The 25,977-nt window shown below is 45.4% G+C and overlaps 1 protein-coding gene across 13 annotated transcripts in view; it reads left to right on the top strand.

The window, feature by feature from the left end:
* Nucleotides 1-208: 208 nt before the first annotated feature.
* The window catches only part of afdna (afadin, adherens junction formation factor a), a 133,992-nt gene continuing 108,223 nt past the window's right edge, over nucleotides 209-25,977 (top strand). For 10 of the 13 annotated variants that reach the window (XM_070446537.1, XM_024000589.3, XM_024000590.2 and 7 more), the window contains exon 1: nucleotides 210-564. In XM_070446537.1, the coding sequence (XP_070302638.1) occupies nucleotides 463-564 (102 nt within the window). In that variant the 5' untranslated portion in view covers nucleotides 210-462. Of the gene's footprint in view, nucleotides 565-25,977 lie in introns of all 13 variants that reach the window. The other 3 variants (XM_024000591.2, XM_024000584.2, XM_024000588.2) reach the window with 2 other exon arrangements.

The following is a 25,977-nucleotide window of genomic DNA, read 5'->3' as shown; positions in this document are numbered from 1 at the left end:
TTGATCTAGCAACCTTTCAATTATTGGCCCAACGCTCTAACCACTAGGATACCTGCCGTCCATTGACAAGGTTTTTATTTTTTTGTATCTATTTCTTGTAGTAACTGGAAACTCAAATGGAAGCTGGACTGGAGTCGAAATAGTTAAAGCGGGGACAGGCGCAAATCACTATTGTGCTCGTGCACGGCGAATTGTAAGGGTGTGGACGCGCGCCAAGGTAGTCCCATTTGGTTCCCGGGGAGAGAGAACGGAGTGCGATAAACGAGAGAGAGGGACGCGGAAACAGCAGGAGCGGTCCGCGAGAGAGGTGCAGCGACCGGTGACAGCTTTTCACTCGAACCGTATAGAGACCAAATAATTGGTGCTTTTGTAAAAAAAAATCGTGAATTTGTCGGATCAGAGGCTTTTTGTAGGGACAAGGGGATTTTTGTTCTGTATAGAGAGTATCATTCGGGATTCAGAATGTCGGGGAGCAGGGAGGAGGAGCGGCGGAAACTAGCCGACATCATTAACCACTGGAACGCCAACCGGCTCGACCTGTTCGAGATTAGCCAACCCACCGAGGTGAGTCCGTGGACCTTCCCCGAGTACAGGCCGCACCAGTCGGGAAAGAGACGATAATTACCCAGTGCAGTGGGGACTAGCTGAGGGAAACGCGCCTGATGAATTATTAAAAACTGGCAACCAAACACGTTTGTTAACAAATACCTGTAGAGCACTGTTGAAATGCAAAAATGAGTCTCAACAAAGTCCCTAACCCACACCTTAGTTAATCGCAAACCAAACTCGAGAGCTAACCAACCTGTCAACCAGATCGCTAGCCTAATGTTTGTGAACGTTAGCTAGCTAGAAAGACGCCTCGAACCTGTTTTCTTGCGTCAGTTGGTGGTGCACTAACAGCAGCACGCTCTAGTTGTGGTGAGTGCATGCAATGCGCGACGTGGTGCAACACAATTTATCCAAGAGATCGCGTAAACTTGCTACAATCATGTCAGTCACACTTAACTGTATTATTAGATCGCTAACGTTACCTAACTAGCTAACAGTAGCATCTTAACAGACGCAATCCGACCGGCGTTAGTTAGCTAGCTGGAAAACCCCGACTCCGTAGCTAGTTACAGACAATTCAATTGTTTTGTATTTGTGCAGTTATTTTGCTTGTTTTYGCTACATTCACTCAAATTATAGTTATACCTACACGTGGAACACACATTTAGATACCAACCCCGTCGTATCGCTATATTTCCGTCTAAGTCTTCTGTATTTCACCACCGTGATGAGGGCTATCGTTAGCTAGCATCAAACTAAAACCACAGAAACCTAGAAAGCTAAAACAACGGCGATTCGCTTGCTAGCTAGCTTAGATATCAGCTAACGTTATCGATGGTGTTGAGATGATGATCAAGCCATTTTGTATGCCACCAGGTCGTTTGTTAGTTCCAATAAACACTGTTTTCTACTATATATGAAATACGTGTTTACTAAGACAATGTCAAGTGTTTAGGCAATACTAGTACTGTAGTGGGCAAAGTAAAAAAAGTAAAATAATGATTATGGCTTATCCTACTACTACTGCATCTCTCGATATAACCAGATGGCTAGCTGGGCTAAATCCGTTTTAAATGGTCTAAACACTGACCATCGATGATGGTTTGCTAGCAATCTCTGTTCTAATCAAACTACTAAAATTAATCTTGGGTCTCGTGCAGATATTTCTGCATCCAACTTGCACGTGGTTTTTGTTTTTGTCTGATGGGTTTTTAGATCTAGCTAAGATTTGGTGGACTGTTTGCCACCCGTAGTCGTGTTTTTACGCGCGCAGGTAGAAGCCAGCCACCRCAACCTCTGAGTTGCAAGTCAAAGCATTGGGGGTAACGGGGGACCCCTCTCATCCGWTTAATTTGCTTTGGACAGCAGGACCGCTTCAGGCCTATAGCTGACGTAACTAWCTTGCTGCGGTGTTCTGGGAATCCTGCAGTCCTGAGTCAGTATTCCCCCTCTTATTTATAGGTGCATTATTTTTGCCTTTGCTTGGGCAAAATTTCTTTAGTGTTGGTTTGATTAACATGTCTCACATGTAACATACACACCCCTCCCCCTCTAGTCATTGCTACCCACAAGTTCAACCATAATGTATGTACATTTTCAGACACTTTTGAATTTTGTTTATTGCTTATGAGCTTGCCAACAAAATGTCAGGGAGGTTGTCAGTTTTCGTTACCATAATGGAGGCCTTATGAAAATGTTGTGTCATTTTTAGCCATGTCTGACAAGAGCTCCTTAAATCAAGAACATTTTTTAAAAATTGTTAATGACATCGTTTTATAGCATGACTCCATGGCTGGTTATTTTAAAGCAGATTGGCCAGTGTTTCTCTTCTTCCTCCCTCTGACTATGTCCTGTGGAATTCACTTCCTCTCATTACATTACCACACAAGCATATAGCAATTAGCAAATTGGGTTTGTTTGTATGAAACTGCTGCTTTTTGGGCATACTGTTGGCTTGTGGAGAGCAGGAAGAAAAACAATGTTTGTTCTTCTTAGTCTTGATACATGCTATAAGATATTCAACTGGTTGTAACTGCTGACCAAGTCTCTCTCCTTTGGAGTATGGACAAAATACCAGCAGTCTTAAGGGCTTGAATGTTAAAACAATCCAAGCAGCATTTTCTTCTCCAATTCAGTATTGATCCTCATTAGCTGCAGGGCTTGGGAGAGGGTGGATGGAAGCTTTTGACAGCCCAAATCAACACCCTGTGCAGCACTGCGTCGTGTCAGAAGGTTTGTTGCCGTCAGTGTTTCCATTCTTCCCTGTGGAAGCCAGTGATTTGKTTGTTGGCGTCAGTGGAACGGGTGCGCTGTTTAGGCCCTATCACATCCCTCAGACTTGCAATGTGTGACCACTGTGATCCTGCGAAGTGTGATTGTTTAAACTGGGCCATCTGGGTTAAAGCTAGGTATGTCATCACTCTGGGTGGAATTAACCAGAAATGAAGCGCTATCCTCTTGTGTGGCACTGCTGCCAACCGAAATAAAGCACAGCTTGTTTTTTGTTATATTTTGAATGGAAAGAGGATTGAGTCAGGTTATACGTAATGTTGCTCTGATCACTAACTGACCATCTGGTCCTTTAATGTTTAGTCCTAGTTTGTTTTTAACCATGCTGCTGTGAAATCCCATGTTAACATATCTCCTTTCGTCATCCACCAGCAAAAGGCTGTGARGTCATGTGGCCGTGTTTGTTATTGTTCCGGGTCATCATGTATGACGGTGGAGAGCTTCTGGTCCTGCAGGCCTCCTCTCCAGGATGTGACTTGCCACTGACTCTCTATTGCCATGGCAACAACATACTAGTGATGAGTACAACACAGGWCTTCTTGCTTTGTGCCCTATCAGCAAAGTGGACAAAGTCGATACCAACGGAGCATTCATTTCTACTGTGTCAATTCACTACAAGCTTTCATATTAACTGATACATCGGAGGTCGTGCTAAGGATTGTTGTTTCATACAAAGCCCTATGATATGCTTCATTTTTGAGTGTATTGGATATCGTTATTCTCAGGGTTGTTTGTAATTGGAAAAGGAGAATGTGTCAACAAGATAAATACACACMGTCCACACACACTCCCCTGCCGGCATATGCTGCAGTTTGTATAGAAAATAGTTTGTCCACAAAATGTTGTCTTCACGCCATGTAGKGTAGGCTACATAAAAATGTAGCACAGAGGAAATGAACCTCTTTGTTACATCTGCCATTAGTGTGTTTGCATTACTGAGTGGCTCCCAGTACTTTAGTAGACCATCCATTCCACATGCGCTGACTGGTATGTGGTTTTAGGGTAACGGATCTATCACCCTAGATAAAAGAGCACAACTTCAGCAGATGGAGCCTGTCTTGCTTCATAGTTTTGAGATTAAATTGATCAAAGACAACGTGTTATTAGATTTGTCACACACCCATTTTCTTTACACTGTGTCATTTCAGGTTTACAATCTCCATGGAGATTCTTTCCCTGCATTTAAATATGTGCACACACAAGCATCCTTGTGTGGGCGCTTGCTGTATACTGTAATTACACTTTACACAGAATAGACGAGGTGATTTACAGTTCCCAACAGCTGTAATTTGTGATTTTATAATCCAGACAGTGGTAATCTGTGGGGACCTTGGAGTGGGCTGCCTGGGATTAGCACATCCTGACTGTGCATTTGGCTCAGTCATTCCCTCTGTGACTTTGTTTGTTGCTGCTCATACCGGGCAACACTTGGCTCCAATTCATTGGGCCAAATTTATTATCCACTTAAAGTTGAAGACATGCATTGTAATATTTGATTACCACTGCCGGTGTTGTTGAACAGTTCACAAGATGACTAGGCTGGTATTGGCTGAGCTATTGGCTTTTGACTTGAGGGGATGCTGAGGTTTGGGCTGGCACGTATCGTTCATCCTTCACTCTGTGTGTGTGTGTGTGTGTGTGTGTGTACTACTGTGTCTTGTCTCCTCCCATGAACAAATCTGTTCAACTCTCTGCTACTGGGAGAATGGAGCTTTAAGTGCGTTCCATGTCATGGCTCAAGGCTATGTGTGTGTGTAGCTGAGAAAGCTCTGTCAGAGTAATGGCTCACACCCAGTTCATTAAGAAGCGGGCCAAAGATCACAACCACATCTTGTCACTTACTGGCTTCAAATGGAATTATGGCKCTTATATCTCATGTCCAGACTGGCTATTACACATCCTAATCTATCAACTACACTGCCTGCTGCTGTATTATGTTGGGTGATCTAAATCAGTTGAATAACACAAATGAGAACACATTTTCATGGATATAATTCTCAAATGTTGCTCTTTGGCTAATGGGTCACAGGATGTGGGGATGGTGACTCCCCTTTCCAAGGCACATTGAAATCACCTGGTATCATATGTGGATCTCTCTCTCACATACACAAGTGCCCTGATTAGTGGGCTCAGCAGAGAGGTGGTGGTGGTCTCTGCTGTAGGAGAGGCCTGGCCTTGGCTTGTCAGTCCCATTAATCCTCAGAGGCCTGACGGTCATTCCAGTCCGCCTCTGCCCTTTCCTCACTCGACCACACAGCCCATCTAGCCACTTGATGTGGTTCCTTCAGTCACTCAGAGCCAGACTCAAGCCTGTAGGCCTTTGTGACRTCACACGATCAGATCATTTTGGGCTGATGACTTGTCTGTTTTAGTATTTACAATCAATAGAGATCTGCCCCACAACCCGGTATTTTCTTCCGCTCTCTCTTTTGACTGGAGGAAATTTACATTTGCAGGCCCGGTGTCTGATATCAGGCTTATTGTTGCAGGACTTTTCTCATGTGAAAAAACATCATCATCTGATCGTGTTGCGTTGAGTCTGCTTAGCTAGGGGTAATTGAAACCTCCCTCAGCCGCCCCTTGTCCTTTAGTTACAGGGAATGTCTRCTTCCATTTGAACAAAATGTCTTCATGTTTCTGTCTGCCAAATAGTTTGTGGTCGTCTTTCATATTCCCGGAATAGTGTTTTTGTTTAGTACAGCCTGTCAGTGGTCGAGGTGGTGTCTTGGTGTGTGGAATGTCTCTCATGCATGTTTATGAACAACAGTCAGACGCTAGACTAGCATGGGAGCTGCCGCCGCTGCCAATGAAGCTTTTAGAATGCCCCTGGCATGAACTTAGACCTCCTACAGTAGATGACTCCTGCCTAGCTACTCCCTTCAATGGTGTCTGGTGATCATCGCCTAGTTGAGTGATCACATGCATATCCCTTGTACAGGATTCCCCTTAATACTTCTGGAGAATATTGTAACATAAACAGATTGTGCTAATCTTCAGGGCTAGGTGTAGCCTAATACTCATGTCCAGTCCACACATTATCCAGATGATTACGGTTGTATGGGGGACGTTTGGCTGCCCTCCCGTTTAGTTTGAGTGATGGTCACATTAGGGACCAACCTTCTAGCTTTGAAAGCACACACAAATCCCTAGAACTGTGAAAGGTGAAGACCCATTAAACCTCCATTTTTCTCCTATGATGAGGAACAGAAGGCAGGAGGAGAGAYCGATTTTAGAGACGGCAGGACTTCCTCTTCTCATTTTCAACCTGCTGGGAGAGCGCCTCCTGGCAGAGCCAGCCTAATGCACGTGCTGTTGACTTCCTAATGTCCAAGTGGGGCTTCACTTATTAACGAGATTTCCCAGTCGAATGGCCATGGTACTGTGCACAATGTAGCCTATACATMAACCTTGTTGTGGTACTTGTACGCATACATACATTTATTTAATTTCTTTCTCAGTTTGACGACCAATGAGTGAATGTTCAGCTGGTTGTGTGTTGTCTTTTGTCTTCCTGGTTGGCTTTGAGTTTCCTCCTGAATAATGCTCTATTGTCAGGTTGTTTCCCTTGGATTAGGAATGCTGCATGCCTGTGTCTCAGAGCTTTGTGGAAGTATGACATCATCAAACCCCTTTTTGTATSCCTGATGGTACTGTATGTCCTGCTCAGACTCTTTGATGCTGCCTTTGGCAGTGCCGGCGACTCATCTCTGACCTTCTCTGATCAAGCTCTCGTCAAAGGCATCTATTCAAGTAAGTTAATGATGGTGGGTGGCATCATATCCCAGTAGAGGTTTTTATAGCAAGATATTGTAGTTTWGGTCAGTCAACAAAAGCATGTTACATTCTGGAAGCGGCAGAAACGCCAGCCGTCTTGTGGAGCCCGGCTCAGAAGATGTAMGGTGGGAGTAGGCGTTTGCATGTGCAGTGTCATCACATATTATACTTACAAGTGCTTAGCCAAGCGCTGTGCTCTTTGTCATGTTTGTCTGGCCGACCCAGGTTAGTGAGCATCTCTACTTTTGCATGTGGGAAAAACCTGAGCGTGGCCTCTGGCGCTACTAGCCTGGGCCTAATCGCTGACACAGGAAAGTCTTCACTCTAGCACACTGTTGGAGGGGGGGTTAAGCTGAGAGGGGGGTCTGCTAAATTGGCCCTCTGTTTGCTTTGGACAGGGAAGAAAAGCACAGCCATCCTGTGGGAGGGGGAGGGGTTAAGGGGGGTCAGAGGGGAACGGTGGGGGAGGCTGTGTTTGTGCCAGCGAGCTGGGTTGGAGATAAAGCTGGAATAAGGGTCTGGGCCTCAACGGAAAGCCCCCCCCCCCATCTCCTCTCTCCCCCATGGCCCCTGGGGGACCAAACTAGCCCTCCTGTCCCTCTGTGGCTGATAACTGAGGTTWGGGAGGGACGAGGGGGAGGTTGGGATGAATAGCACTGTAGCATCCAAGCAGACAAGTCACTCAGGATTATTTTGTAAAAATTTGGTGAACTCTAATCTAAGTTTAAATATATTTGAGTGAGAAGTAGTTTGGATATAATAACTTACAGGCTTTTAAATGTCCATTTCACAATGTRTGGCCGGTTGATAATTGGGTGTGTGGGAATACCCTGCCTGAAGCAGCCTCGCCCTGAAACTCCAAAAATGTAGACTGGGAACATCTGCTGCTTCTCATYTGGGTCCCTGGCGTACCCTCTCCTGCTTTTTATTAATTTCAGCACTCGACCTGACCCCATCTTGATGCTGCCTGTGTGGTGMGGCTGGGCTGGACAAGGAGGATGATTTGGCAGGCTGCGGGGGGCCTCTCTTGGAGTCTACTACCAGTGCACTTTCACCTTGTCCCACCTCTCCAACCCACACCCCTGTAGGCCTTAAGCAGGGGAACACCACAGACTGACCGGGCCTGGTCGACTGTAATAATAATACTTTTGCTAAGCAGACAATGGCTGCCTGAAGGATGACCGCTGTGGCCGAGGCTTCCCTTAACACAGCTCCACCCTCACATGTTTGTTGATCTTAACTGTCAGAAAAATGCCTTCAAGAGAGACTTCCTCCTTCGCACATGTTTTCTTTCCCCCTTGTTTGAATTGCCGGGCCAATTCTGAACAGTGGAACTGGAACACCCCTAGTTAGCAGTAGTCTGGGGCTGGGCTGTGTTGTGTGACAGGATCGGAACATGGAGACCAGGACAAGAGGGGAGGAGAGGCCTGGTGGCGTTGAGTGACTGACCACTCTGCCGCTCCCTGACGCAGGTTGGGCCCAGATGTGTGGTCTAGCTGGCCAGTGTGGTGTGTGGTTGAGGACCCTGGGGGGGGGGGCAGTCTGTGCAAGGATGTGGTCAGCTCCCAGATGTCTCCCCTCAGGCCCACGTGTTTGGTGGTGGGCTCCTGTGTGGTGGTGGAGACTACCGACACACACACACACACACACACACACACACTAACATAGTCATCTGACAGAAAATGTGTTCCATATGAGGCAGGCGGTCTGGCTCACGCTTTGAGGGAGTTGACTGGTTTGATAGCATTTAGTAGGGCTGGGAATTGGGTGGACTGGGCATGCCTTCATGGTTACACTATACCTGGCTGTGGTTGCTATGGACACAGAAGCCTGCATAGGTGTCCTAAATTGGCCTGACTCGCTAAGGACTGACCGGCCTCTGACTTCATAGTGTGAGGTTGAGGTGAATTTTGAAGAGAATTGTTTTCTCCCACTCTCTGATAATTGGATAACGTTCGTCAGCACATTCTTAATTTTTTTTCATTGTACCAAAGTCACCTCTCCAAGTGGATGGTGCCCTGTTGCATAATTCAGTGTATGTCCCTGTAAAACAACACATTTCACTGCACCTATCTGGTGTATGTGACATAAAACATCTTGTTTTTCATTGTGTGTGTCACATTTCTTTTCTCCACACACAGGAGGACCTTCAGAACAAGCACACTAACGTCACACACACACACTGTGTYGAAAGCACTCTGACATGCAACCTGCGTGTGTGAGAAAATCTATACATTGTAATCATACAGTGCTGTGTTGCACAACCATCCAATATTTCACAGCGAGGGGTTACATAAAGCCATTATCCAGTTTTAAACATCTATTGATTTCCAACTGAACTTTTTTWWWWMTTTTTTTGCTAGAGACGGTGGTACAGAAATGCAGTTATTGTTAAAATTACAGGGCTATGTGTAGTCAGCCCCATCCCATGTGATGGGACCTCAGAAGCACACAACAACCCCTCTTACTTACGTAGCCAGACCAATACTGACTTCTATAAGAGAACTCTACTCCCTCTGTCATATTATCATTCTTGAAATACTAGCATGGGGTGGGGGGGAAGCAACAGTAAGACATTGAGTTACACAAGTGGAAGCGTCCATCTATAATGAAGCATGGGACTGCAGTGCAGAACTACAGTTTACTAATATAAAAATGAAGCACCTTGTTTCACTCTGGTCAAAAGGGAGTTTGTGCGTTAGCATGTCAGTGCGCGAGCCGTCGAAGAAGACTGAATATCGTCCCATATCATCCAAGATGGCGTAGCAGTGTAGACGTGTTTCTTTAGTCCTCTCGTGTACGTTTGTATTTTTTCGTATTTCTTGTATATATTTTAACATTTTTTCTATCTCTTTTCGATTTTTAAATCGATTATACCTTCCGGTAACCTACTCACCCAATGTGATACGGAATCGCTATTATTTTTTAAAACTTTGGAACACTTTCAAGACCCCCAGTAGCTAATCAGCTACAAGCTAATTTAGCCATTTTTTGCCGCTGCTAGCAGCTTTTACCTTCTGCACAGACACCAGCCCTGTTATTAGCCTGGATATTACTCACCAATTTCCAGCATCGGACTGTCTCTCGACAACAACGCCGGATTCCTGCCGTAATCCCTGAGCCCACTACTCTGATCCTCACAGCTAGCTTGCAGCTAGCGCAGCTAGCGCCACTGCCACGAAGCTAGCACCAGTTAGCAAACACAATTCTACAATTCACAACCTCTCTTTCGCCATCGCCATCCGGCTTGGATTCTCTGTCGACACGACCACGTCTGGTCTGCAGACGAATACCCCATCCGCTGTGCCCTCAACCGGCCTCCGTCTGAGCAGACCCCCTCCGTTGAGCAGACCACCCCCGGGCTACTAACTTTAAACGCCGCGTGCTAGCTTGTGGAGGCCTCCATGCTCCATCTACGGCTGCCCCCTGGACACTATGATCACTTGGCTACATAGCTGATGCCTGCTTGACTGTCCATTAATTCACGGTACTCCATTCTGTTTATTTGTGTTTTATCTGTCGGCTCTGTGCTTAACTCAGGATCTGTGTGTAGTTAATCCGACCCTCTCTGCCTAGTCGTCGCCATTTTTACCTGTTGTTGCTGTGTTAGTGGACTAGCTGCTGTTATCTTACCTGTTGTTTTAGGCTAGCTCTCCCAATCAAGACCTGCAATCACTTTATGCCTTATTGTATGTCTCTCTCAAATATCAATATGCCTTGCATACTGTTGTTCAGGCTAGCTATCATTGTTTTGGTTTGCAATGGTCCCGTAGTTCCACTCTCCGTACCTCTGATACCTCCTTTGTCCCACCCCCACACATGCGGTGACCTCAACCCATTGAGACCAGCATGTCCAGAGATACAACCTCTTCTTATCATCACCCAGTGCCTGGGCTTGCCTCCGCTGTACCGTGCCCCACCATACCCCTGTCTGCACATTATGCCCAGAATCTTTTCTACCACGCCCATAAATCTGCTCCTTTTATTCCTTGTCCCAACGTCTAGGCGACCAGTTTTGATAGCCTTTAGCCGCACCCTCATCCTACTACCCCTCTGTTCCTCGGGTGATTTGGAGGTAAACCCAGGCCCTGCATGTCCCAGTCACCCTCAATTTGTTGACTTCTGTGATCGAAAAAGCCTTGGCCTCATGCATGTCAACATCAGAAGCCTCCTCCCTAAGTTTGCCTACTCACCGCTTTAGCACACTCTGCCAACCCTGATGTCCTTGCCGTGTCCGAATCCTGGCTTAGAAGGCCAACAAAATTCTGGGATTTCCATACCCAACTATAACACTTTCCGTCAAGAAGAACTGCCAAAGGGGGAGGAGTTGCAATCTACTGCAGAGATAGCCTGCAAAGTTCTGTCATACTTTCCAGGTCTTATGCCAAACAGTTCGAACTTCTAATTTTAAATGAATCTCTCCAGAAATAAGTCTCTCACTGTTGCACGCCTGCTACGACCCCCCTCAGCTCCCAGCTGTGCCCTGGACCACCATCTTGTGAATTGATCGCTCCCCATCTAGCTTCAGAGTTTGTTCTGTTAGGTGACCTAAACTGGGATATGCTTAACACCCCGGCAGTCCCTACAATCCAAAGCTTGATGCCCTCAATCTCACACAAATCATCAAGGAACCCACAGGTACAACCCTAAATCCGTAAACATGGGCACCCTAATAGACATTATCCTGACCAACCTGCCCTCCAAATACACCTCTGCTGTCTTCAATCAAGATCTCAGCGATCACTGCCTCATTGCCTGTATCCGCCACGGGTCCGCGGTCAAAACGACCCCCCTCATCACTGTCAAACGCTCCCTAAAACACTTCTGCGAGCAGGCCTTTCTAATCGACCTGGCCCGGGTACCCTGGAAGGATATTGACCTCATCCCGTCAGTTGAGGATGCCTGGTCATTCTTTAAAGTTACTTCCTCACCATATTAGACAAGCATGCTCCGTTCAAAAAATGCAGAACCAAGAACAGATATAGCCCTTGGTTCACTCCAGACCTGACTGCACTCGACCAGCACAAAAACATCCTGTGGCGAACTGCAATAGCATCGAAGAGCCCCGCGATATGCAACTGTTCAGGAAGTCAGGAACCAATACACGAAGTCAGTCAGGAAAGCAAAAGGCCAGCTTTTCAAGCAGAAATTTGCATCCTGTAGCTCTAACTCCAAAAAGTTCTGGGATACTGTAAGTCCATGGAAAACAAGAGCACCTCCTCCAGCTGCCCACTGCACTGAGGCTAGGTAACACGGTCACCACTGATAAGTCCGTGATAATCGAAAACTTCAACAAACATTTCTCAATGGCTGGCACTGCCTTCCTCCTGGCGACTCCAACCTTGGCCAACAGCCGCCCACCCCCCGCTGCTACTCGCCCAAGCCTCCCCAGCTTCTCCTTTACCCATATCCAGATAGCAGATGTTTCTGAAAGAGCTGGAAAACCTGGACCCATACAAATCAGCTGGGCTTGACAATCTGGACCCCTATTTCTGAAACTGTCCGCCGCCATTGTCGCACCCCCTATTACCAGCCTGTTCAACCTCTCCTTCGTATCATCTGAGATCCCCAAGGATTGGAAAGCTGCCGGGTCATCCCCCTCTTCAAAGGGGGAGACACCCTGGACCCAAACTGTTACAGACCTATATCATCCTGCCCTGCCTATCTAAGGTCTTCGAAAGCCAAGTCAACAAACGATCACTGACCATCTCGAATCCCACCTGTACCTTCTCCGCTGTGCAATCCGGTTTCCGAGCCGGTCACGGGTGCACCTCAGCCACGCTCAAGGTACTAAACGATATCATAACACCGCCATCGATAAAAGACATTACTGTGCAGCCGTCGCCATCGACCTGGCCAAGGCTTTCGACTCTGTCAATCACCATATTCTTATCGGCAGACTCAGTAGCTCGGTTTTTCTAATGACTGCTTGCCTGGTTCACCAACTACTTTGCAGACAGAGTTCAGTGTGTCAAATCGGAGGGCAATGTTGTCCGGTCCTCTGGCAGTCTCTGTGGGGGTACCACAGGGTTCAATTCTCGGGCCGACTCTTTTCTCTGTATACATCAATGATGTTGCTCTTGCTGCGGGCGATTCCCTGATCCACCTCTACGCAGACGACACCATTTCTGTATACTTCCGGCCCTTCCTTGGACACTGTGCTATCTAACCTCCAAACGAGCTTCAATGCCATACAACACTCCTCCGTGGCCTCCAACTGCTCTTAAACGCTAGTAAAACCAAATGCATGCTTTTCAACCGTTCGCTGCCTGCACCCGCACGCCGACTAGCATCACCACCCTGGACGGTTCCGACCTAGAATATGTGGACATCTATAAGTACCTAGGTGTCTGGCTAGACTGCAAACTCTCCTTCCAGACTCATATAAACATTCCAATCCAAAATCAAATCTCGAGTCGGCTTTCTATTCCGCAACAAAGCTCCTTCACTCACGCCGCAAAACTTACCCTAGTAAAACTGACTATCCTACGATCCTCGACTTCGGCGATGTCATCTACAAAATAGCTTCCATACTATTACTACAGCAAACTGGATGCAGTTTATCATAGTGCCATCCGTTTTGTTACTAAAGCACCTTATAACGACCCCCCACTGCGACCTGTATGCCCTAGTCGGCTGGCGCTGACATGAGTCGTAGGCCCACTGGCTGCCAGGTCATCTACAAGGCTATGCTAGGTAAAGTGCCGCCTTATCTCAGTTCACTGGTCACGAGTGGCTACACCCCAACCCGCAGCACGCGCTCCAGCAGGTGTATCTCACTGATCATCCCCTAAAGCCAAACCTCATTTGGACGCCTTTCCTTCCAGTTCTCTGCTGCCTGCGACTGGAACGAATTGCAAAAATCTCTGAAGTTGGAGACTTTTATCTCCTCTCAAAACTTTAAAAATCTGCTATCGAGCAGCTAACCGATCGCTGCAGCTGTTACATAGTCCATCTGTAAACTACCCACCCAATTTACCTACTCACCCCATACTGCTTTTATTTATTTACTTTTCTGCTCTTTTGCACACCAGTATCTTTCTTGCACATGATCATCTGATGATTTATCACTCCAGTGTTAATCTGCTAAATTGTAATTATTCGATTTATTGCCTACCTCATGCCTTTTGCACACATTGTATATAGATTCTCTTTTTTTTCTACCATGTTATTGACTTGTTTATTGTTTACTCCATGTGTAACTCTGTGTTGTTGTCTGTTCACACTGCTATGCTTTACTTTGGCCAGGTCGCAGTTCAAATGAGAACTTGTTCTCAACTAGCCTACCTGGTTAAATAAAGGTAAAAAAAAAAAAAAAAACCGGGTCCTGTCCTGGAACTCGGCTGCTATTCTCACTGGCTAAAAAAAAAAAACAACATTAGTGAGAGTCCACGGAACTTCTTTTGGCAGATACAACACTATTTATCAAGGGAGGAGAAACAAAAAAAGCCTCACCTGCTTTTATTTTCTTTACCCCGTGCCATAATGGTTCATGAGCAGGGCCTGTTTTGAGCTCCCAGGGATAGGATAACCCACATACCCGCTCAGCCACAGCAYCCAACCATGTGACCTGCCAGGCTCAGAACCCTGTCCCCATTCACAAACCTAATCAATGGCTTTTTGCAAGCACTCAGTGTGTGGGAGTCCCTTTCACCACTCTTACGTCTGGGGCTTGCACCCACCCAACTCTGCTTAGTCAGTGGTGCCTTCAGAGAGGAGCCCTGTTTCTGTGTACCACAGAGGGAATGCCGTTCTGCTGTCTCCTCAGCCAGGYCGGGGCCATTTTAAGAGGCAGTATCCCTCCCTAAACGGTCTGTGTTATTGACGCGGCAGACGGGCCCATCTCCCCCTGCGATTTACTGACGTCTCTGTACACAGGGGGCACTTTACACAAGGCCACTGGGCCTGATAAGACCTCACAACCAGGAAGTAAATTACCCATCCTCCTTGGGGTACAGTAAATACTGGACCCCCCCATAACAATGCGTCCACAGTGGGGCTATCGCATAACCTTGATCTGGCTGTTTATCAATGCTGTTAAGTGTTTGCCACGATTGATTTGCAGTGTTGCCTGGCGTCAGGGGATTTATGACATGCCCCAGGTCCTCACTCCATCCCCCTCCCACACTGCTCCATGCGGAACAGACTGGGCACACCTGGGACACAGGAGATGCACTCATCTGGAGAGAGGTCAGAGATTTGCTATAGAGCAGTGTTCTTCAGTCTGTTTCCTGGGGACCTATGTTCCTGTCCAGCACTAACAAGGATACTGCTGCTTAATAGTAATGGGGGGAAAACTCTATACAGTTACATGTTGCAAAATTATTTTGGGTTGTTATTACAGGGTTGCGTTAATGCAGAATTCTGCGTTATTCACGCAGAAACAAAAAATATCGCTTTTTTTTTGCTGTGTATTGTAAACGTAGWTCTAAAATGCTTCTTATTGTAATTGCTGCTCTGCCCCCYACAAATGTTGTGCTTCAGTTGTACTTCTCCACTCGGATGAGACATCTTTGTGCTCCTCATCAATAAAATGTGGTTGTCACTATTTACTATTTAAGTCATAAACCCCGCCCAGTTCTACAATCTCTTCTTAAAATTTGATTTTGATCCTAACCATACTGCTGACTTTAAYCTTAAATTAAAACCAGAAGGCAAATTGTTATTTTCATGAATTTTTAAAGATAAAGCCAATTTTGACTTTGTGGCTGTGCTATTTAGTGGAAGCCATACAATTCCCTCATTCACAAACATGCATTATATCAGCAGACAGCGCTCTACCTGATGTGTAGACACTTCTCTCCGCTAAAATGTAAGATTTAACTTCAAGCAAGCAAAACATTAGGATATTTTTCTGTGTACTTTTCTATTATACACATAAATATGATGGCCATACTTAGTTTTTGCGCTCCTTTTAATTAAATATTTTTAATGCACTTGATTCAGAAGCTCTGCACACCGGGTAGGCAAAGTGTTCTCATTTTCAACCATTTAATTTGTCTGAAAAGACACACTCTGCCTACCCAGCGGACCAGGATCCTGTGGCTAAATCGAGTGCGCCTTCTGTACTGGCCTATCTGAGACCTCAAATCACCGTGCCTACCGCTTCCATGACCCCGGCCACAGCGATGTTTGGTAGGSTACTAGCCTACATGAGATTTCAGAACTTTTAAYACCATGACCAGAGAGAGACTGTCAAAGAATACWGCAAATAGCATCATTTTGAATGGTCATCCTACTCTGAATTCCAAGTCGGAATTCCCGACCTGAAGATCACTGACGTCATTATTTGACTTCATTTTTTTTCTTCTCCAGAGTTCCCAGTTGCCTTGAAAGCACCATGACCATCAGATGCAGGTACCATCCGTCCACTAAAATAAAAAAGCAAATTATTTCAAAATCATTTTTGATTTATGCTCAGCTGTGCCTTGCAAGTGCTACACCAACTGATCTATTTTGTTCTCAAAATTTMAGTTTTGAAATACAATATCGTCTGAGAAGACCAATATTGTCAAAACAGGCATAATGTATTAGCCCTACTGCGCTAACCTCATTCCTTCAGAACTGTTTTTATTAGGTAAAGAACAATCTGAGCGGTAGATCTCTGCTTGCTTATTGACTGCGAAAGTGATCTTGACTCCGAGGTTGGTGATCTCTGCACTAATGTATTATGTGAAGGAAAGCTACAGTTGCACGCCCCTGATCACTATTGAAGAAAAACACACTGACTTTCAATATAGAACACAAGCAAAATGCGAGAGGAAAAATTGGTCTGCGTCTTGAAAATGCAGATTTCAGAACGCTAACGTGACCCCTGTATTACATCGACATTTGACTCCCAAGTATGGATTTGTAGCGCTAGTCAGCTGTACCTGCGCCAAAACTCTGGTGTTTCCTTTCTATAGAGAAGAAGCGATCTTCTTAAATAGTGAGCCAACATGTTTTCAGCACTTATTTCAAAACTCATTTTCTCATGCGCTCTCGTTGCTCTGCAGCAGGCGGTGAGCAACATGTTTGGAACATCAAATCGCAATTAAATCGCAGTATTGAATCACAATACATATAGAATCGTGAGAATCACAATACATATCGTATCAGCASTTAGGTCTAGTAGTAATATCTTATCGTGAAGATAAGGGGGGGCATAGATAAAGGGGGGGAATAGATACTCTCCATAGAGGGAAGGAGAGCAGCAGTTTACGACACACCACATCCATAAGTGATGAGAAATTGGAAATGAAGACCATTTCCTCATGTTAAGTGGGTGTGTAGGAGGGGATTTGTTCTAGTGTAATGACGGCTATTAAAGCTCTATGATTTAAGTGTGTATTAATAGACTAGTAGGTGTTGTCTGGGTGTGGCATTAGTTTCGACAGAGGAGAATGTGAAGAAGCCCACAAACATTAACTGCAAGTAGTGTGTCATTTTCCCCTCCAGTTCCTCTGAAATCCCCCTTCAGGTCTAGGTCGAAAAATATTTACCCCCCCCGGCTGAGCTGTTCCAATAAGGTGGTAATGCCTCACAGCGTGTTTAATAAGGGAGGCCAGATGAATAACCCAGTCTTGGGGAGATGACAGAATGCTGCTGGAATCCATATTGAACAGGCACCTGTGAAAGGCCCGCTTATCAGATGGGCTGTCATCAGCCACAAAGCACTATTTAAAATACCTCCAGCTCCAAGTCTCCTATCTTAATGAACCTTTCCCTCTGACGACTGAAGGGGTGACTGACATTGGTGGCACCTGCCAAGTTTGGTTGATGGGGCCAGCAGACTTCCAGACCCAGGTCTCCTTTGAGTCTTGTCCCAGGACAGAGCTTCGCTCCTGGGACTCCCTTGTGGTGGAGGTCTGAGACTGACGCCTTACCTGCCAGAGAGCCATATCCTCAAGCTGCTGCAAAGCTCCGGTTTTTACTGACCTCTTCAAAAGCGGCAGTGTTGTCTAATGCCCAACTGAGTCCTCTCAAAACCTCAAGAGAACATGTGTTTTTTAGCTGTAGAATTCATACAGCAGAACTGTCAACAACATTGACTTTGACTTTGAGGTGAAAGCAGTAAAATTCATCTCACATTTATAGTCTTTCCTCCATATTAAATTCAAATAAAACACAAAGCCTGGTTTTGTGAGTATAGGCTTCACACTTGTCTCCATGCTTTATGATGGGAATACTGTAGTAGTTTGAATTCCTCTTGGTAGTAAAAGTGTTGGTATTTTTGCTGTTGGAACATGTCAGTCAGTCTAGCTCAGTGGGCCTCTAACTGTATAGCTACGGGGGTATAGTCAGTGCAGGTGTGCATATCTCAGCTGGCCCCACCCGGTACACTTGGTCGCTGTATTCTTAGAAATAGGCCATGGAGCTCATTTAAATGCATACCAGGGTTTTTTTTTATCAGCCAAGCTTGATTTGTATCTGGATGTTTACTCAATATGGCACCACACCCCGATCTAGAGATGGAATCCGGTATAAAGGCTGTTCTCAGTCGCTCTCTTTCTTCATTCACTCTCCCTCTGGAGAGGAGGATGTGGCTGTGTTCTGGCCTCTTGCCCTGCCGTGTGTTTTCTCCACGGCCCTTCAGGGCGGTGGTCCAGCGCAGGCTGCAGCTGGGAATCTGTCTTTTATTACCGGAGAGGGAGAGATTCTTTGTTTAACTAAGCACTGCAAAGGGCCTAATGGCATTTCAGCCCGTCTTTTGAGTGATGTGCTACTCTCGCCTTAATGGTGACGACCTGCTCTTAACTCCGGCGGAAGTAGGTGCCCTTCAGACTTCACGGTGTTGAAGGAAAGTGGGAGTAAAGGTCGAAGGTTAAGGAGMCATAGAGTGTAATGTTGAGTCTTAACATGGACTGGGAGGGGGACTGACTGGCCGGGTGGTGTTACTTGTGGCTTTCAGCTCTCCCCTCTTGGCTTTTCACAACCACCACCGCAGCTGCTGTGGTTACGACCAGTCCTAGTGTGTGTAACCACCACTAGCCTCTCAGAGGAGTTGTTATTTAGTAAGACACTCCTGTCTGGCTGCGTCTGAGGCTTTAAATCCACTAGGCACGTCCAAAACAAGACCCTATTGGCTGTGGGAACAAGGCCGAGAGATTTTCGAGAGGACCTGACAAGCCTATCAGTCCACCATTACATCTTATCTTTTCCTGGGCCCTGTGTGAGTTGGAGGGGGGAGGCATTCAGGACACCTGGTTTGTGTTTCTAACTGGTTGTCTATAGAGCTGATAGTGGAGGGGGATGTAGGGTCTGTCTAGGGAAGGTGTTGCTGGGTCTGCTGTTCTCAGACTGATAAGAGCTACTCTGAGGTCATGACCCCTGTGTTGCTACATTATCTCCATTGAGCGTTGTTTGTAGCCTACTTTTCCCCCCAGACCTGGACTGATAGCAGTGTGTTTTTGTCCCCAGTGTGTCTGTGTCCCCTGCCCGTAAGCTTTAATAGATCAGTTTCTGTTTATTAGATTGTAAGTTCCAAATTGGTTTGAACTGCCTGTTTAGCGATCTAATCTTCATCTCCTGATTGTGGTTCTGTCAAATGGAGGCCACGGAACGGTTTCACTGTCACCGTTTTGCTTCGGTTTTCAGCAGCACCTCAGAATTGTGCAAGCTGAGCTATGTGACAGAATCCACCGAGTGACATTACCGCGACCTTTTGTCAGACTTCGTAGTGGGTTGTGCGACGCTGTTCTCAGACGCACGGTGACATGTTGTCGTATGGTGTAGTGTGTTATCTCCTTCCGTTCCAGACTTTTCCATGACTGATCCTGCAGATCTTCAGTTGTTCTGAGAAGTGACTCTTGTCTGCTGACTTGAACCATTCTGTTGACTTCTATGAGACAGGCCTTCCAAGGCATAACGTATATTTAAAATACAGTTGACAGGCTAGTTGGTATTGGTAATAGAACATCCTTGAACCCAGTCACATTGTAAATGTAAACTCTTGATTAGCATTGCAGAGCCTCAGCATCCTGTGGTTCTCAGCTTATCTGGGGGTTTGAAAGCTGATGGTTCAGTACTGTGTCTCAGTCAGACCAGCTGTCTGATAGTGCCCATGTACAGTTCAGCGCATTCGTAAAGTATTAAGCTCTTGTCGACTTCCACATTTTGTTACGTTACAGCCTTAKCCKCKCCCCCCCCCTTATCAATCTACACACTACCCCATAATGACAAAGCAAAAACAGGTTTTTAGACATATAACCACCCCTGGAAATATCAAATTTACCTAAGTATTCAGGTCCTTTACTCAGAACTTTGTTGAAGGACCTTTGGCAGCGATTACAGGCTCAAGTCTGACGCTACAAGCTTGGCACACCTGTATTTGGGGCGTTTCTCCCATTCTTCTCCTCTGATCCTCTCAAGCTGTCAGGTTGGATGGGGTGCATCGATGCACAGCTATTTTTAGGTCTGTCCAGAGATGTTTGATCGGGTTCAAGTCCAGGCTCTGGCTGGGCCACTCAAGAACATTCAGAGACTTGTCCCGAAGCCACTCCTGCTTTGTCTTTGCTGTGTGCTTAGGGTCGTTGTCCTGTTGGAAGGTGAACCTTCTCCCCCAGTCTGAGGTCTTGAGCGCTACTTTGCTTCATTCATTTCCCCTCGATCCTGACTAGTCTCCCAGACCCTGCCACTGAAAAACATTCTCACAGTATGATTCTGCCACCACCATGCTTCACCGTAGGGATGTTGCCAGGTTTCCTCCAGACGTGACGCTTGGCATTCAGGCCAAAGAGTTCAATCTTGGTTTCATCAGACCAGAGAATCTTGTTTCTCATGTTCTTAGAGTCCTTTAGGTGCCTTTTGGCAAACTCCAAATGGGCTGTCATGTGCCTTTTTTTACTGAGGAGTAGATTCTGTCTGGCCACTCTACCATAAAGGCTTGATTGGTGGAGTGCAACAGAATAGCCTTGTTAGTTCCAAACTTCTTCCATTTTAAGATTGATGACCGCAGTGTTCTTGGGGACCTTCAATGCTACAGAAATTTGTTGGTACAATTCCCCAGATCTGTGCCTCGACACAATCCTGTCTCGGAGCTCTACGGACAATTCCTTCGACCTCATGGCTTGGTTTTGCGCTGACATACACTGTCAACTCTGGGACCTTATATAGACGTGTGTGCCTTTRCAAATCATGTCCAATCAATTGAATTTACCACAGGTGGACTCCAAGTTARAGAAACATCTTAAGGAGGATCAATGGAAACAGGATGCACCTGAGCTCAATTTCGAGTCTCATAGCAAATGGTCTGAATACTAGAGGTCGACCGATTTAATCGGAATGGCCGATTTAATTAGGGTCGATTTCAAGTTTTCATAACAATCGGTAATTTTGGACGCCGATTTTATATATATTTTTTACACCTTTTTATTTAACTAGGCAAGTCAGTTAACACATTCTTATTTTCAATGACTGCCTAGGAACGGTGGGTTAACTGCCTTGTTCAGGGGCAGAACYACAGATTTTTACCTTGTCAGCTCAGGGATTCAATCTTGCAACCTTACGGTTAACTAGTCCAACGCTCTAACCACCTACCTCACGAGGAGCCCGCCTGTTACGCGAATGCAGTAAGAAGCCAAGGTAAGTTGKTAGCTAGCATTAAACTTATCTAATAAAAAACAATCAATCAATCATAATCACTAGTTATAACWACACATGGTTGATGATATTACTAGTTTATCTAGCGAATCCTGTGTTGCATTAAATCGATGCAGTGCGCATTCGCGAAAAAGAACTGTCGTTGCTCCGACGTGTACCTAACCATAAACATCAATGCCTTTCTTAAAATCAATACACAAGTATATATTTTTAAACCTGCATATTTAGCTAAAAGAAATCCAGGTTAGCAGGCAATATTAACCAGGTGAAATTGTGTCACTTCTCTTGCGTTCATTGCACGCAGAGTCAGAGTATATGCAACAGTTTGGGCCGCCTGGCTCATTGCGAACTCATTTGCCAGATTTTACGTAATTATGACATAACATTGAAGGTTGTGCAATGCAACAGGAATATTTAGACTTATGGATGCCACCCGTTAGATTACATACGGAACGGTTCCGTATTTCACTGAAAGAATAAACGTTTTGTTTTCGAGATGATAGTTTCCGGATTCGACCATATTAATGACCTATGGCTCGTATTTCTGTGTGTTATTGTGTTATAGTTAAGTCTATGATTTGATAGAGCAGTCTGACTGAGCGATGGTAGGCACCAGCGTGCTCGTAAGCATTCTTTCAAACTGCACTTTCGTGCTTTTTGCCCACAGCTCTTCGCAACGCTTCAAGCATTGCGCTGTTTATGACTTRAAGCCTATCAACTCCCGAGATTAGGCTGGTGTAACCGATGTCAAATGGCTAGTTAGTTAGCGGGGTGCGCGCTAATAGCGTTTCAAACATCACTCGCTCTGAGACTTGGAGTAGTTGTTCCCCTTGCTCTGCATGGGTAACGCTGCTTCGAGGGTGGCTGTTGCGATGTGTTCCTGGTTCGGGCCCAGGTAGCGGCGAGGAGAGGGATGGAAGCTATACTGTTACACTGGCAATACTAAAGTGCCTATAAGAACATCCAATAGTCTAAAGGTATATGAAATACAAATCGTGTAGAGAGAAATAGTCCTATAATTCCTATAATAACTACAACCTAAAACTTCTTACCTGGGAATATTGAAGACTCATGTTAAAAGGAACCACCAGCTTTCATATGTTCTGAGCAAGGAACTTAAACGTTAGCTTTCTTACATGGCACATATTGCACTTTTACTTTCTTCTCCAACACTTTGTTTTTGCATTATTTAAACCAAATTGAACATGTTTCATTATTTATTTGAGGCTAAATTGATTTTATTGATGTATTATATTAAGTTAAAATAAGTGTTCATTCCGTATTGTTGTAATTCCAAACTTCTTTCATTTAAGAATGATGGAGGCCACTGTGTTCTTGGGGACCTTRAATGCTGCAGAAATGTTTTGGTACCCTTCCCCAGATCTGTGCCTCGACACAATCCTGTCTCTAAGCTATACAGACAATTCCTTCGACCTCATGGCTTGGTTTTTGCTCTCACATGCACTGTCAACTCTTGGACCTTATATAGACAGGTGCGTGCCTTTCCAAATCATGTCCAATCAATAGACTTGACCACGGGTGGACTCCAATCAAGTTGTAGACACACCTCAAGGATGATCAATGGAAACAGGATGCACCTGAGCTCAATTTCGAGTTTCATAGCAAAAGGTCTGAATACTTATGTTAAATAAGGTATTTCTAAAAACCTGTTTTCACTTTGTCATTATTGGGTATTGAGTGTAGATTAAGAATTAGGAAAAAAAATAAAAAAAATAAAATTCTTTTTAGAATTAGGCTGTAACGTAGCAATGTGGAAAAAGTCAAGGGGTCTGACTAGTTTCCGAATGCACTGTATTACACCCCTGTCTGTCTGGAGAATGTGGCTGCCTACTCGCTGGGTAGTTAAAAGCCTGCTTTAGCTCAGCACTAATTACTGTTCTCAGATCAGTCTGACGTGGGAGGAGGGCTTGTCAAATACCAGAATTGCAGGGTTGGCCTGCCTTTTTGGATTTAAATATTTGTGTGAAATGAGCTTTATCACTTACCTTGGTGGAAATGCACTGGACTAGAAAGACAAGCTAGTTCAATGTGCTGAAKTTTGCAAATTATAACTTTTTTTGGACTCCTTACTTAAATATGGTCTATTATGCCCAACTCTGTATTTAAGTCTTCTGGTGTTAAAGTCAAAATGTGCTTGGAACTAAGCCTCCTGAGACTCGCTAAAGTGCATGATTTTTTTTTAAATTTATTTTTTAAACAGGGACACTGTCATAATCCTGAGTCAGAGTTGATATGAAACCCCCCCCCCCCCAAAGCTTATTTCCCAATCCCCATTGTACTGTACTGCAGAGAGAGCTAGAACAGTGCACCTCAAACCAACTGGACTGACTTTATAAGGTACTGCCCCAAGAGAGAGAGCAGCCTCACCAGGGATAGCGCGTCGGGATGAAAGGGGGACCAGAGAAAAGTAGGGAAGGAGAGTAGAGAGCAAGAGTAGGAGATGGCTCTCAACCATCCAAGCTTGTCGGCTGTCCTGAACTCCTCAACCATTAACCTCTCTTTCACCTCCCCCCTATGCCCTCTAACCTGTGGCCTGGGGGAGGGCTTTACTCACCCATTCTCCCCCCTCTCTAACCATAGGGTTTAGTCATCCATTCCCCCCCTCTCTAACCATAGGGTTTAGTCATCCATTCCACTGGCCCTATTTCCTGGATTAAGACCGTGACTGCAAGGATATAATGAGGTATGATGTCAGAGACCCTGTTGATTGATCTCTCCCTCCTAGCATGGTTCTGATCTGTTTGAGGCGATTGGAGAGTTAGCCACTTGAAGTCCTCTTAAATGAAGTTTATCCTAGATGCAGATCGTTCTGCAGTTATTTTCCCCCCATATGGTTAAAGGTGGTCAAGTCATAACGATTATAAGCTTTGCTTTGACATACTTACTGTGAGGCAGCTTCGGGACTAAAATGACATGGCAACAAAACGAGATTAACGACCGTAAGTCACCTGACCCGCTACTTTTCAGATCCCTTTGTAACATCCCTTAAGATGGTTCCATGTTTGAATGGACTGCATCCGTAAGTTTGTTTTGGCAGCCCTTATCATCGTAGTGTAAATAGTTCAAGCCTTCGTAGAGTGGGGATTAATTCAAACACTGACTAACATTGTAGTAGGAGCGTAACTGGGTCAAAGTCAGTCACAGCCACACAGCTTTGTGAAGTGTTGCAGAGTGAGAGTGCCTTGCCATGTCAGTCAACAGGGCATGGCCGGGCCTTTTATGGTGCTGTTTGCTGACTGTCTGTGAATTGGGGAGGTGGGCAACTGTTTGCTGATTGCCTTTAGCCTAACCTTGGTCCCAGAGTGAGTGAGCGCTCTTATCACTGGGCCCTTCCTGGGGTAGATAATGTGTGGGGAGATGTTGACTGGACTGACTGGATGCCCTCTGAGCTGCCTTGTTGTTCTGGCTTGGGGAATGCTGTGGAGATGCTGGGCCCACATTCGGTAAGTCAACGCTATGAAACACTACGGATAGAATTGGAACTGATGTAGGCAGAGTTCTACATCAAATATTTGTCCGATCGGTGCACAACATTGTGCCCTGCTGAACACCAGGCCATTCTGGCCTCAGTTTGACTCTAGCAGACAGGTGCTAATGGAAAGGCTCATTGGGTTGATTGGGGTCATCCTGGGAGCCTGCATTGAGAGCCTGCTGTGCTACCCTGCTGGAACTCTGTTATGGTAATCACACAGCAGCAGCTTCTAATGAACCAAGACACTCTCTCACTCTGTGCTGATTGGTCACATATAGTTATTTACTCCCTTGATGTTTCCCCTTGTCAAAATGTGGTCGGCCTACCTCTGTTATGTTTTGAATGAGAAGGAAAAGGCACACAGACGGTTGTATGTCTAGTCATGGTTGTTGGTACTGCATGGTTCGAGMTCTGACTGTGACCCAGCAAGCTCCTCAGGCTGATATGTCTTACATGTTGCTACTGTCGTCAGTTACAGACCTCTCTCTCCATTCCTCCCCCATTTCTGTCTCCCTAATTTTCTATATCTATCCATGAATCATTCAAGGTTTATACAAATGTCAATTCAATAGAGATTCTATTTTTTTTCTTTGCCCCCCCCCCTTTACCCCCCCCCTTTTTTCTCCCCAATTTCGTAGTATCCAATTGTTAGTAGTTACTGTCTTGTCTCATTGCTACAACTCCCGTATGGGCTCGGGAGAGACGAAGGTCGAGAGCCATGCGTCCTCCGAAACACAACCCAACCAAGCCGCACTGCTTCTTAACACAGCTTAACCCGGTCGCGGCCGGGGGGGTCCATGGGTTCGAACCCAGAAGCCTGGGCTCGAACCCAGAATCTTAGACCACCCGGGAGGACCAAATAGAGAATTGTGTCTGAAAAACCATAGTCCAAACCCCATGTCTCTACCATATATGGTTCTGAAGTTATAGACGATTAACTCTGAGAATTTAGCATGTTTAGTGTGACTGGAATGTCGTCATGATCAAAAAGTGGTCACTGCTCAATAAAACCCTCGCTGAGAACGGCCCTAACTTTCAACGTCAACTGACAAGCTAACAAGTGGCTGCAAGTTTGTGAGAGAAAAATCACATGTTTTCAAAGTGAAATCTGCTGAATACAATACAAAATACTGACATATTTACTCATTTATTTTAGTATTATTTGATTTATTTTGTACTTTTTACACCATTTTATTCCAATTTCATGATATCCAATTGGTAGTTAAAGGCTTGTCCCATCGCTGCAACTCCCGTACGGAGTCAGGAGAGGCGAAGGTCGAGAGCCATGCGTC

Source organism: Salvelinus sp. IW2-2015, linkage group LG14, assembly GCF_002910315.2.
Source record: "Salvelinus sp. IW2-2015 linkage group LG14, ASM291031v2, whole genome shotgun sequence".
In the NCBI taxonomy this organism is placed as follows: domain Eukaryota; kingdom Metazoa; phylum Chordata; class Actinopteri; order Salmoniformes; family Salmonidae; genus Salvelinus; species Salvelinus sp. IW2-2015.
Note: the sequence above shows the minus strand (reverse complement) of the source record. Positions and strands in the feature narration are given on the sequence as shown.